Source organism: Mytilus galloprovincialis, chromosome 4 (genome assembly GCF_965363235.1).
Source record: "Mytilus galloprovincialis chromosome 4, xbMytGall1.hap1.1, whole genome shotgun sequence".
Classification (NCBI taxonomy): domain Eukaryota; kingdom Metazoa; phylum Mollusca; class Bivalvia; order Mytilida; family Mytilidae; genus Mytilus; species Mytilus galloprovincialis.
Window position 1 is genome coordinate 49,227,737 of NC_134841.1, and position 12,744 is coordinate 49,240,480.

General features: G+C 30.0%; 1 protein-coding gene across 1 annotated transcript in view; it reads right to left on the reverse strand.

Moving 5' to 3' along the window:
• Positions 1-251: 251 nt before the first annotated feature.
• Positions 252-12,744, reverse strand: part of LOC143072337 (sodium/potassium/calcium exchanger 5-like) — a 42,604-nt gene continuing 30,111 nt past the window's right edge. Inside the window, exons 7-11 of the mRNA XM_076247232.1 lie at positions 12,321-12,380; positions 8,803-9,021; positions 6,806-6,907; positions 5,364-5,492; positions 252-2,127 (exon numbers count right to left, since the gene is read on the reverse strand). Of these exons, the coding sequence (XP_076103347.1) occupies positions 1,928-2,127; positions 5,364-5,492; positions 6,806-6,907; positions 8,803-9,021; positions 12,321-12,380 (710 nt within the window). The 3' untranslated portion in view covers positions 252-1,927. The remainder of the gene's footprint in view (positions 2,128-5,363; positions 5,493-6,805; positions 6,908-8,802; positions 9,022-12,320; positions 12,381-12,744) is intronic.

A 12,744-nucleotide genomic window follows, 5' to 3' on the forward strand; every position in this document is an offset into this window, starting at 1 on the left:
GAGGAAAAACATCAATAAAAATTTCCCTCTCGATACTGTCTTTTGATTGAAAGAAGCTTCCAAGTTTGGTAAAAAATCCAGGATAGTTTATGAATCTAATAAATGTTTTATAAACTTTAACTGCAAACTGTATGTAATGTTAACTGGAAGAAAAACTAAGTCCATTTATAAGTAAAATACGGAAAAAGTGAATTTTTTTTTTGCAAAATTTACTTCTGAATAATATCTTTTGATCAGAAACAAGCTTTGGTAGAAATCCAGGATAGTTTAAGAACATTAAAAAAATTTCAAAAATTTTAACCACAGAGTGAATGTTTTGTTTCTGGCAAAAAAACTAAGTCCATTTATAAGTAAAATACATAAAAGTGGAAATTTATTTTTACAAAATTTTCTTCTTGATACTATCTTATGATCATAAACAAGCTTCTGTCCAAGTTTGGTACAAATCAAGGATAGTTTACAAAAGTTATTAAAATTTTTAAAACTTTGACCACAGAGTGAATGTAATGTTTCCTCGCAGAAAAACTAAGTCCATTTATAAGTAAAATACAGAAAAATGGAATTTTATTTTTACAAAATTTACTTCTGGATACTTTCTTATGATCATAAACAAGCTTCTGTCCAAGTTTGGTAGAAATTCAGTATAGTTTAAGAAAGTTATTAAAATTTCAAAAACTTTAACCACAGAGTGAATATTTGTGGACGCCACCGACGACGACGCCGACGACGACGGAATGTAGGATCGTTTAGTCTCGCTTTTTCGACTAAAGTCGAAGGCTCGACAAAAACTTAATTCACATAGTTTTTTCACTGACCCCTCTCCCCTCCCCTCTTTTCTTAATTTGGGAAAAACTGATTTACCAATAGAGATATATGTAAAAATCGATTTCAGATATACAAAACTTGCAGAATTTTAACCCCCCACCCCCAAACTATTTGATTTAAGTTTTTTTATCCTACATCGATCTTTTGATGTCGTCCCTCAAACTAGTAACATTGGAAGAATATATAAATAAATAAAGAAGAGAAATAACAAAATTCCCCTATTTAATACATTCTTAGCAAAATGACTAAATGATTTTCGTATCTTCAACAGTAAAACTACCAGTAGTTATCATTTCAGTTCATAATATCATATAAGCACTACAGGCAAAAAATTCTACAAAATACAATAACTAATTATCTATCCTTTAAGGCAAAGGAAAGTAAATCCTAATTACTCTCTTTAAAAATTTGGTGTTTAAAATATGAAAAAATATGAGATATTGTAAAAAAAAAAATGTTGAAAAATTTAACATGGTATGCTACTAGTCAAAACATCATTCTTCTCTTTCATCTTTTACAAAACTAACTTACAATAAACCAATTCTGAACATCATTTCTTTTTCAGATTCCTTTCAAATCCTAACCAATAAACTTTGTTTAAATAGATCATGTGGTATGATTGCCAATGAGACAACTATCCACCAAAGATTAAAGAACAAGGATGTAAAAACTACCTGTTCACAGGCATATAAATTCTTGAAATGACCCCAGTTATATTGGATACTAGTAAAAAGTATACACTCATGATTTATATTGATAGACAAAATGATAATCAGCCATTGTCTCAAAATTAACCCCAGTAGTGAGGTGAGATTCTCAGATCTTAGTACTTGTATCTGATTTTACATCAGGAATAAAAATATCATTGCCAAATCCTATTTTTTTAGACTGCCCTTTTCCCTTTTTCTAACTTTTGGACTGTTTCCACAATAGATATTAATAGAAAAATGGTTCATTACAATATTCAGATTCCTTTTAAATTCTGTTGTGTTGAAAAGACTTAAATTACAATAAATTCAACATTTACATATTACATGTAGTTGTTGTAATATAAACAAAACTCAAAAATATCTGAGATTTCGTCCTCAGATTACATAAAAGTTTAATAATTAGTTTTACATTCTTTTGGGTGAACATATCCAAAAATATTTAGTTCATATAAAGCAGTGAGTACAGTAAATATGAGGTAAACAATCATTAAAACTATTCCATACTTCTTTGTCAACTTCCAGCCATTCACATGAGTAGCAACAAGTAAAAATACTACAGTCCCTAGTAAAGTCAATGTTGAATATAATAATCCTGAAAAGAAAAAATTAAAGACTGTAAAGTTAAGTACAATCATATGTTTGTAACATCATCCTTTGTTTTGCAAAACTAATTTTTGTCGGCATTGGTTTTATTCATGTTTTTTATTTAGCCAATAAATGCCAAAAATCAAAAGAAGAATGTTTGCCTATCCATCCTACTGGTATGCTCTCCAGAATGCATTACTGTTTGGAACAACCCTTAACAAAACATTTGAGCAGAGGTTCCCCTGACCCTGACTACTATTAACCAGAATGCATTACTGTTTGGAACAACCCTTAACAAAACATGTGAGCAGAGGTTCCCCTGACCCTGACTACTATTAACCAGAATGCATTACTGTTTGGAACAACCCTTAACAAAACATGTGAGCAGAGGTTCCCCTGACCCTGACTACTATTAACCATTAGTATAAATTTATCTAAACTGTGACAGTAACCTTTTGATCTCAAAATGATCAGGATTTTTCTTAGAAATATTCAATTCAAAAGATGTTAACCCATCAAAATAGATGGAATATAAATATATTTATTTTGGTTCCCAATCTGATGCTTTAACATGGAAAATACTAACAAAATTCGTTTATTCTACAGTGAGTTGTCTGTTAGTGTTGCTCTCCACCAATTGCAACTCATTCAAAATTTTGACCCAATTGCAATTTGTTTTATTAAACCAAATTGTTCAACTGGTCAGAAAATTGAACAAACTGTTCAGACAAAATGTGAAAGTGCAAGGTGATAAAATAAAATATACTTACAATCCTATAAGACTTTAACTCCACTTTAATGATGTTGTGACAAAAAATAGTTTATCAGTTTGTATAGTTATATTATATTCATTTCCATGCTGAAGGGGAACTGTTTATTTTGAATTGCTATTAAATTGTCCAAACTAAGCTTTCATATAGTTTTTCTTTCTAAAAGTATTCTATATTTATAAGAATCAGATATCATTTTAAATAAAACATCATATATTCAGTAAAATATGTGTGAAATAACAATATGCTATTGATAAATTTTCAGGGGAGATAACCTAAAATATTATTCTTTTGAATAAAGACTTTTTGAAAGAAAAGTTATTATCTCCCCCATGGAAACTTCCTACAAACATATATTGCAATTTTACACATATTTTACTGAATATGAAATGTTTTAATTCACATAATGTCTTATTCTTATAAATATACAATACTTTTTTGAATTGCTATTAAATTGTCCAAACTAAGCTTTCATATAGTTTTTCTTTCTAAAAATATTCTATCTATAATACTAAAAGTACGAGGTCTAATTTGTCAGCTGTCATCACGTAAAATCGACGAATAAAAAAATTCAACTTTATATATAACTAACATAGTACAAAGGTGTAGATTAAAAATTACACCACTCCAGGCCCTTTTGTTTTCCACGTAATTAATATTGCCAATAATTAAGAAGTTCTGGGTCGAGTCCGATACCGATACCAATAGTATATTCACCTGTTACCGATTACCTTATCTGTACGTTCCGCATCTGACAGGCGCACCACCAAACGGTGTATTCAGGATTAATATGTTATATAGTATTACACGGGTCATAATCACAGGGTTGACACTACTTAATTGTCAAATTGTTACCTATTGTAGTTTTTTAATCAGTTAGACTTTCTAAGATAACAATACGAATACTAAAAATCTGGACTAAAATAAGGCGTATAGGTAGTTTTCAATTTGTTAGCGGGCATGACGAAAAACAGCGAATCAAAGAATTCAACTTTATTTATGACTAATATAGGACAATGCTGTTGATTAAAAAGTACTCCATTCCAGGACCTTTTGTTTTTCAAATAATTAATATTATCAATAATTGATAAGTTCCAGTTCGACAGGTTCAAACAGAAAGATTTGAAAGCGGAGAAAACTGTGTATCTCATAATCGGCATGACTTTATCAAATGACAATACTAATACTAAAATAAGGCTTGCGCATAGTTATATACTTCAGTCACGGACCTGCGATATCACGGGTGTGTTCTAGTATTTATAAGAATCAGACATTATGTGAATTAAAACATTTCATATTCAGTAAAATATGTGTAAAATTGCAATATATGTTTGTAGGAAGTTTCCATGGGGGAGATAATAACTTTTCTTTCAAAAAGTCTTTATTCAAAAGAATAATATTTTAGGTTATCTCCCCTGAAAATTTATCAATAGCATATTGTTATTTCACACATATTTTACTGAATATATGATGTTTTATTTAAAATGATATCTGATTCTTATAAATATAGAATACTTTTAGAAAGAAAAACTATATAAAAGCTTAGTTTGGAAAATTTAATAGCAATTCAAAATAAACAGTTCCCCTTCAGCATGGAAATGAATATAATATAACTATACAAACTGATAAACTAATTTTGTCACAACATCATTAAAGTGGAGTTAAAGTCTTATAGGATTGTAAGTATGTTTTATTTTATCACTTTCATGACTTGGCTGTGGTTTTCTACAGCAGTTGGTTCAAATTTCTGACCAGTTGAACAATTTGATTTTAAAAAACAAATTGCAATTTGGTCAAAATTTTGAATGAGTTGCAATTGGTGGAGAGCAACACTAACAGTCAACTCACTGTAATAGCATAAATAATTAATGGAGAATGTGTCCATGGGATACAGCTGATACACCAGCTTGCATATAACATTATAAAGGCACATAGCTCAAGAACAGTACAAGTGACACTACCCAAATTGGAGATATTTGGTAATAAGCATTGTGTGTAAATTTTATAATATTGGTTGAGGGGAACTAAAGTTAGAGAACAGAAACAAAAAAAATAGCATTTTTTCCATTTATAAAGGGGCATAACTCTAGAAAATTAAAACTGACACATCCAAAAATCAAACTTTATCCGAGTTTTGTAGTAATAAGCATTGTGTATAAGTTTCATAATATTTGGTTGAGACAAACTAAAGTTAGAAAATGGAAATCAAATTTGGGACTGATAGACAAGGATAAACCTGAATGCCCCCTCTGCTACACTATGCCAAGCTTTTACTAGGTATTCAACTCATTGTAGTTTTATTGATACTAAATAACACATATCATTTACTAGGGAAATTACATTCAATTTTAATTATTTTCTTTATCTTTGAGAAGTCTTGCGTCAGTTGTCACTTTGAAATCAATATTTTAACAAAAATAACACAAAAGATTCATAGAACAAAATTGTCTAAACAGGATTAGTTTACACTTACCTTCACTATATACTTTTATTGGTGCACCATCATTAATGGCTGACTTTAGTACCCAAGGTACACCCATACAAATTAAAATATCAAATACATTACTGCCAACAGCATTTGAAACAGCCATATCACCATAACCTGTAACAAAATATTATATTCAGATTCACAATAATATTTATCAAAAAGGCAAGAACTTTCCATCTAATGAAATAACAGTTATAAGAATGCACATACTGTGAATTCATTTGTTTAAAATGGATACAAATTTTCGTGGATTAAGGAAATCTTGCATATTCATGGATATTCAAATTTGTGGTTTTGGCAAATATAAAAAAGAAGATGTGGTATGATTACCAATGAGACAACTATCCACAAAAGACAAAAATGACACAGACATTAACAACTATAGGTCACCATACGGCCTTCAACAATGAGCAAAGTCCATACCGCATAGTCAGCTATAAAAGGCCCCGATAAGACAATGTAAAACAATTCAAACGAGAAAACTAACGGCCTTATTTCTGCATACATTTCTTTAGGAAATTTGTATTTTGTTGAAGATTTAAATTTGTGGTTCCCCTGAACCAACGAAATCTACGTAAATTGGTATCCAACGAATATTAATGAATCCACAGTATATATATTAAGATGATATTTATTATATTTCCAATAAATCAAAGTAGAATATAGTTACAAGTGCCACTAACAATCTGTCAGGTTTCATGTTTTCTCAGTAGATTAATACTATTAATATTACATTATGTGATCTTATGTTGTCTCAACTCTTTATAGTACATTGCATATACCCTACTGTTTTTTAAATTTGATTCATGAAATTGTCTTCAAAAACTGCCTTGTGTTATATATCAATGTGTAAAGTTAGAGTACGTTGCTGTGTGTAAGAGAGAGTTGATCCCCTTTTAACAGTACAATGTATACTGTAATTTTGTTAGTGATGTCATCTTTGTCTGATTGAAGTCTAGAAAATGGAAGCATATGTGTTTTTATCTGTCTGCATATAAATGCCTCAATCCTTGCTACCAGAGCTATTTCCCAAGTCTGTTACATGGTGGAGACCCTAAACGGTCAATGGATAACCAATTATACATTATTTGGTATTTTATTTTCTACAGATTTTGGACATTATTACTTGTGAAGTTAACTGACCGTTCCTGATACAACATTCTTTTGATTAAATGTTCATCCAATACAAATTTATATTTTTATAGTAATGCAATATTTTTTTGTAATCTAGACGCTATTATCCAATTCGAAACCACATATACTAGGCTGAAATTTTATCATTTACAGGTCTATGGATAATTTTTCGCCACTTAAAATAATTGCAAGATTTTCAGATCTATCAGTGATCTGTTGCCTAGTAATCTTGCCCACTTTATGCTGATTTTTACAACAAAATTTACAGGAATATATGTGTGTTTTAAACTTACCTTCTCTAACTACAATAAGACTTGATATTACATCAGGCAAACTGACCCCAAATGCCACGAATGTCAAGGCCATTACAGTATCTGGTAAATTTACAGTAAAACCTGCAATAATTAAGTGTAATTATACATAACATCATTACAGTATCTGGTATTAAAATTTACGGTAAATATCTAACCTACACTGATTTATTAATTTGTTTGGTTCTTTCCTTCCTTTCCACTGATTTTTTTTTCACAATTTTATTGTATATATTTATGATAGATTGTTGGTTGCTTAATGTCTAGTGGCAAGATACAGTTATAAAATAAGGAAGACATAATCTTTCAATCAATTTAGTTGGACGGAAAACACAGTTATATTGTAGTTCATTCCTTTTCATACAATAAATGGAAATTAACAAATAAACAATGTGCTTTTTCAATAAAATTTTTAGAGTGTGGTATACTACTTTGTGGGTTAAATTATATCATTACTATAGAAAACTTTATCAGCTCTAACTCAAAATATGGACAATTTTATGTTAAATGGCTTGAATACTATGACAACTTAAGAAAGACTTATTTTTAATCTTTTTTAGCTGAACCAAATCACTACTACACTTTAAGATTCATGACAATTTTTTTTTAAGGAAGCTGGCTTGTCATGTTTTAGATTTTTAGTCAGATTTTCAGAATTCTCTGGTTTTATCAATTTGAATGCCTTGAAAAAATTGCCCGGTGACCCCATTTTTCTTTTTGTTCATCTTTTACATATATAATGATAAGCCATCTGTAAAAGTCTTATAAAATTTTAATTACTTTTTAACAATTTTTGAGAACTTCAACTTTTCAATGATAAAGCTATGAAAAGTCAAGAGAGAATATTTTCCCGCCAAAATTTCAATTGCTTTATCTCAAAAACAAGCACGGTGACCTATATATTTTTTTTGCTCTTTGGATTCATTTATTAATCCCCTATCTATATAAACTAGTTTTTTGAAAAGTTAATTACTTTGAAACTGAGAAGCAAACTCCCTTAAAGTGTAATTTAATCCCCTTACTTTCTATTTAAGGCATATAAATGTGCAAGGGGTATACACAAAAATTGTAAGTAACACACTATCCACACTAGGGATTATATTTGCAGACATAGAAACATCAAAGGAAGACTGCTGTGTTTCCAGACCAATTAAGGTCAGCAGCTAGAATGTCAGTAACAGCTCTAGTAGTCATTTCTTAATTTATGTTGATCATTAACAATTTGTTTACTTTCTTCTGTAACCTTTTCTAACATCAGATTCAGACTTCTTTTAAACTGAACTTTACTAATATTCCATATTGACTAGATGTATAGTGGGAGGTTTCACAAATCAAGTTTAACCCGCCATATAATTGTTTTTCCCAAGTCAGGAACCTCTGCCCTTTATTAGTCTTATATGTTTTAAAATTTTAGTACATATATATGTTTCAGAGTTTAGTGTGACATCCATTTTTGCTGAATGAGTATACAAAATTATTTATGGGCCAGATGAAGGCCTTTTCCGGTACCAGATTTTCTTGCTGTGCTGAAAACTATGGTTACTTGCCAGAAAAGATAAACAGCAGGTTTGCTTTCATGTGAAAATTTTAAGAGACTTAAACCACAAAAATAGGAGGAAATTACTCAAAAAAAGAGGACCAAACCTTACAAAGTAGGGACCTCGGTGGAGACCATATCTTACAAAGTAGGGGCCTCAGTGGCCGAGTGGTTTAAGAAGTTCCTACTGTAATCACTAGCCAGTCAACACTGAGGTTGTGAGTTTTGAACCCCACTCGTGCAGGTGCACTCGATTCCAATCTTAATTGACTAGAATTGTCAGTTTTCCTATTGAAGGTCATGGTTTTCTCCGGGCACTCCGGCTTCCTCCACCCATGAAAACTTGCCACCATGAAATAGCCTAAATGTGGTGCTTAAAAGTGGCCTTAAAACACCAAAAATCAATCAAATCAATCTTACAAAGTGAAAGAGGATAACTCACCTATTATAGTAATCATCCAAACCATTAAATAAGATAATGCTGTCAGCCAAAATAATGACATGAAGAAAGTTATAAAAAAATATTTTTTCCATCGTTGCTGCCGACAGTCAGGTACTGATATGAAGAATAAAAATTTTAAAGGTAAAGAAGATGTCCATAGAATTTTTTTGTACCAAACATTTGGAAGTGCAAATACTGATTCTGGTTCTTCAATATTACCTGCAAGGAGAAAAATATGAGTTCAATAAAAGTAGAACACAAGAATAAAATGTTGTTAATTTCTTAGGATAGTAATCTTCAAATATTATACCTAATTACTGGTGAATAATATATTTTATTTTTAGCTGAATCCTCTTATCATCCTTTACAGTTAAAATAAACAAACAAGTTAAGTCACCTTAAGGTGGCTCGGGCCTATTCGAAGTTTCTATCAGAAGTGCCGTATTTTTGTTATTTTATTCTTTAGAGAAAGTGAATCAAATTGGTCGAAAAAAAATAGGGGGTCACGGACCATTTAAGCTCAAAATTTTACTTTTAAACAGGTATGTAAAAGGGACCATTTTTTAATGAAATGATAGGAAAAATAGAGGTGTTGACATATTTTTATCAGAATATCAAAAAAACGTTCTTTACAATTGGTCCAAAACTGTAATAAAAAAGCTGTAATATAGCTTCAAAGAATGAGCCAACAAAAAACATAGGTCACTGATAAGAAAAAAAATATTTTGCTTTAAAACCCAAATTTTGGCAAGAAAATGGGGAAAAGGGTGAAATGCCATTTTGACCCTTTAACAAATATGGATAATAACGAAAATATTCTATTAGTCACATAACTACAATGATTTAACATTTCTAAGCAATCAAAATATTTAAAAAAAAATATATCGAATTTACCACAAATACTTTTGTAATTCATGCGTGAAATTATGCACAGTCGAATAGTCCCGAGCCACCTTAAAAATCATAAATATGTTGTTTTTCTTTCTCAAGAGACCAATCTTTTTTTTTATGTATTGTACAAATTGTAGATTTCAAATCTATTTATCAAAGTTCTACATTGTGAATATATGTTTATTTTATGACCAAAATGGGCAGTATGAAAATCTTGACATTATATTATGTTTGACTTCATCATTCTAATTTTAATATGTCAGCTATTTTCTTGGCAGGGGTTGAATTTATTTTCTTGGCAGGGGTCGAATTTAAGTTTTTTTGTGTACCGTACAGCCAGACCAATGGACAGCTAAAATCTCCTGGTCCGGCTCCAAATCTTCTGATCCTGTTATTTATTAAATTTATGTTAAAAAATAAACAAACTTTAGCAAAAACATATTAATAGAATAGAATAATCAATAGCAACTGGAAAACAAGCTGTTAACTTATATTAATGGGTTTCCTAGAAATCAGGAACTCTAGAAACTAGTGCTGATGGCATGTAATTGATAGTTTATGGTAATTTAAGACTCAAGGTGATTTAGAACTTCATGTATTGTAATATAGGGTTATTGCATGAATATTCCCCAAAATTAATGCAATAACCCTTTTTTTGTATAGAAATATAATATTTGAAAGTAAAAATTGGTTTAAACTAAGATTTGTCGTTGATGACGTCATGAATTTTGATGATTTATTGCACTAGTGCAATATTAGAATTTATTGCACGCTAACTTTTGGTTACTTTCTGTGGGTAATATTATATTGCTATGCAATAAAATCACTTATCTGTTGTTCCTTATGCATCTTTTATTACTTTTTATCCTTTGGTTGCTGTCTCTTTAGCATATATATAATTTAACTCACATCTACCTTTATTCATTAGTAAACAATTTTCAATAAAATCAAAACAAAAGGCTAACTATTGTTTTCAGTTCAGGGTTTAACAGAAATTATTTTCTAACATATTCTGTTTGTGATTTATTGTTCCATCCTGTTGCACACATGTCATTATCTCATATTTACATGTATCATATGTAATATTCAATGACATCTGTTATCGGAAGACAATATTATAGCAGTGTTTATCCTAAAAACCACATCAAAGATCCATCATTTCCATGGTAATAAATTAGTGATAACTGATTATGATTTTTTTACATTTTTTTGTCTGAGCACTCATTTGTAGAATTAGTTGCACCAGTAAGCTGTATTACCAATAAGTGTTGCTAAACGCTTAATATGTGTCAGAAAGGAAGAACATACTGACATAATCACAGATTAAATGTTGTAAATTAAGAATGTTTATTGAATACCAAAATTATTTTTTAATAGCTATTTCTATGTACAGGATGATTGTATAGCATTAGATGACACAAGAGTGCAAACACTGATATATCTTGCCTGCTTAAATTTACTTATCATAACTGAATTTATATCAAAAGTATGTAATATGAAAATTTTACTATAAGTATCGCATAGTACTTGAAAAACAGACCATACCCTACAAATTTAGCATTGAACAATGAACCTTAAAAATGAAGTCAAAGATTACTTTTATAATTTGCCAATTGGAAAACAAAAATTACCTATGGCTGTTAGGATTTCATTGAATCGTAACCAAAATGAGTATCCTTTTAAGAGGAACATCCAGATTTTTTTTTCAGGCAATTATTTTTATAATTGTACATGTCCTTTCAAAGGAGTGTAAAGATGTGAAAGAATAAGGTAGACGTTTAGGATAGATGAGCTAAACATGAAACAAATTTGTGATTTCAGGGCCTTTTATAGCTGACCATGAAGTGTGGGCTTTGCTTATTGTTGAAGGCTGTACAGTGACCTATAGCTGTTAATTTCTGTGTCATTTGGTCTCTTTTGGAGAGTTGTCTCATTAACAATCATACCATATCTTCTATTTTTATATTGTATCATATTTAGATTCATTTTTTTTTTAAATGTACGCTGTGAGCAACACAACCCAATATTTAAAAACCTTTCACTTTTCACTTTTCACAGTACTAATGTTTATCAATTTTATATACAGTCAAACCTGTTTTGAGACCACTTAAGGGAGAGAAAAAGAGTGGTCTCTAAAGACATGAGTTATCATTGATATTGTTATATTTATATTTATAAAATTTATGGACTCTACCGTACTACAGACTCACCAGGCGTTGGTTCACTTTCGTTTGTAATTGATTTTATAAATTAACTGTTTACAATATTTTGAATTTTTTGAAATACTAAGGCTTTTCTACCTCAGGCATAGATTACCTTAGATGTATTTGGCAACACTTTTAGGAATTTTTTATCTCAATGCTCTTCAACTTCGTACTTTATTTGGCTTTTTTAAAAAACTTTTTTGGATTTGAGTGTCACTGATGAGTCTTTTGTAGACGAAACGCGCATCTGGCGTATATATAAAATTTAGTCCTGGTATCTATGACGAGTTTATTAAATACAGGTTCAATTTATATGAAATGTACTTCAGAGGGATCTAAAATTTGTGGACTTAGGACACAGGTTTTTATTTAATACGGGTGGTCTCTTTAGCAGGTTTGACTGTATATCTGTATTTTACATACTCATAAGTGGTTCATCATAATGATCAACATCATCTGCATCCACTTCTGATCCTTGAGAATCTATAAATAAAATCATAAAAATATCTGCATAAATTATCAATTTTTATTATTTCATAACATTTATAACACAGAAAAACTAAAGTATTCAAGCATATATAGCAATTTGATTATATTCCATGATTTTTTTTTAAAGACCTTCTTTTAAAATTATGAACAGTAAGAATCTTGAAAATGATTTAAAATAAGGAAACATGATTTTGATTGTGCATACCTGGCAACTTTTCAAAATAACCAAGAGGGTTTTAAGTGCAAGATGGCTCTTATAGTCCTACAAAACCTTCAAGAGTGCCTTCAATTATAACTTAATGTTGATTTTTGTCTTCTTCATACTTTTACAAGCTTTACAATTGTTTTTTTTTTAAAC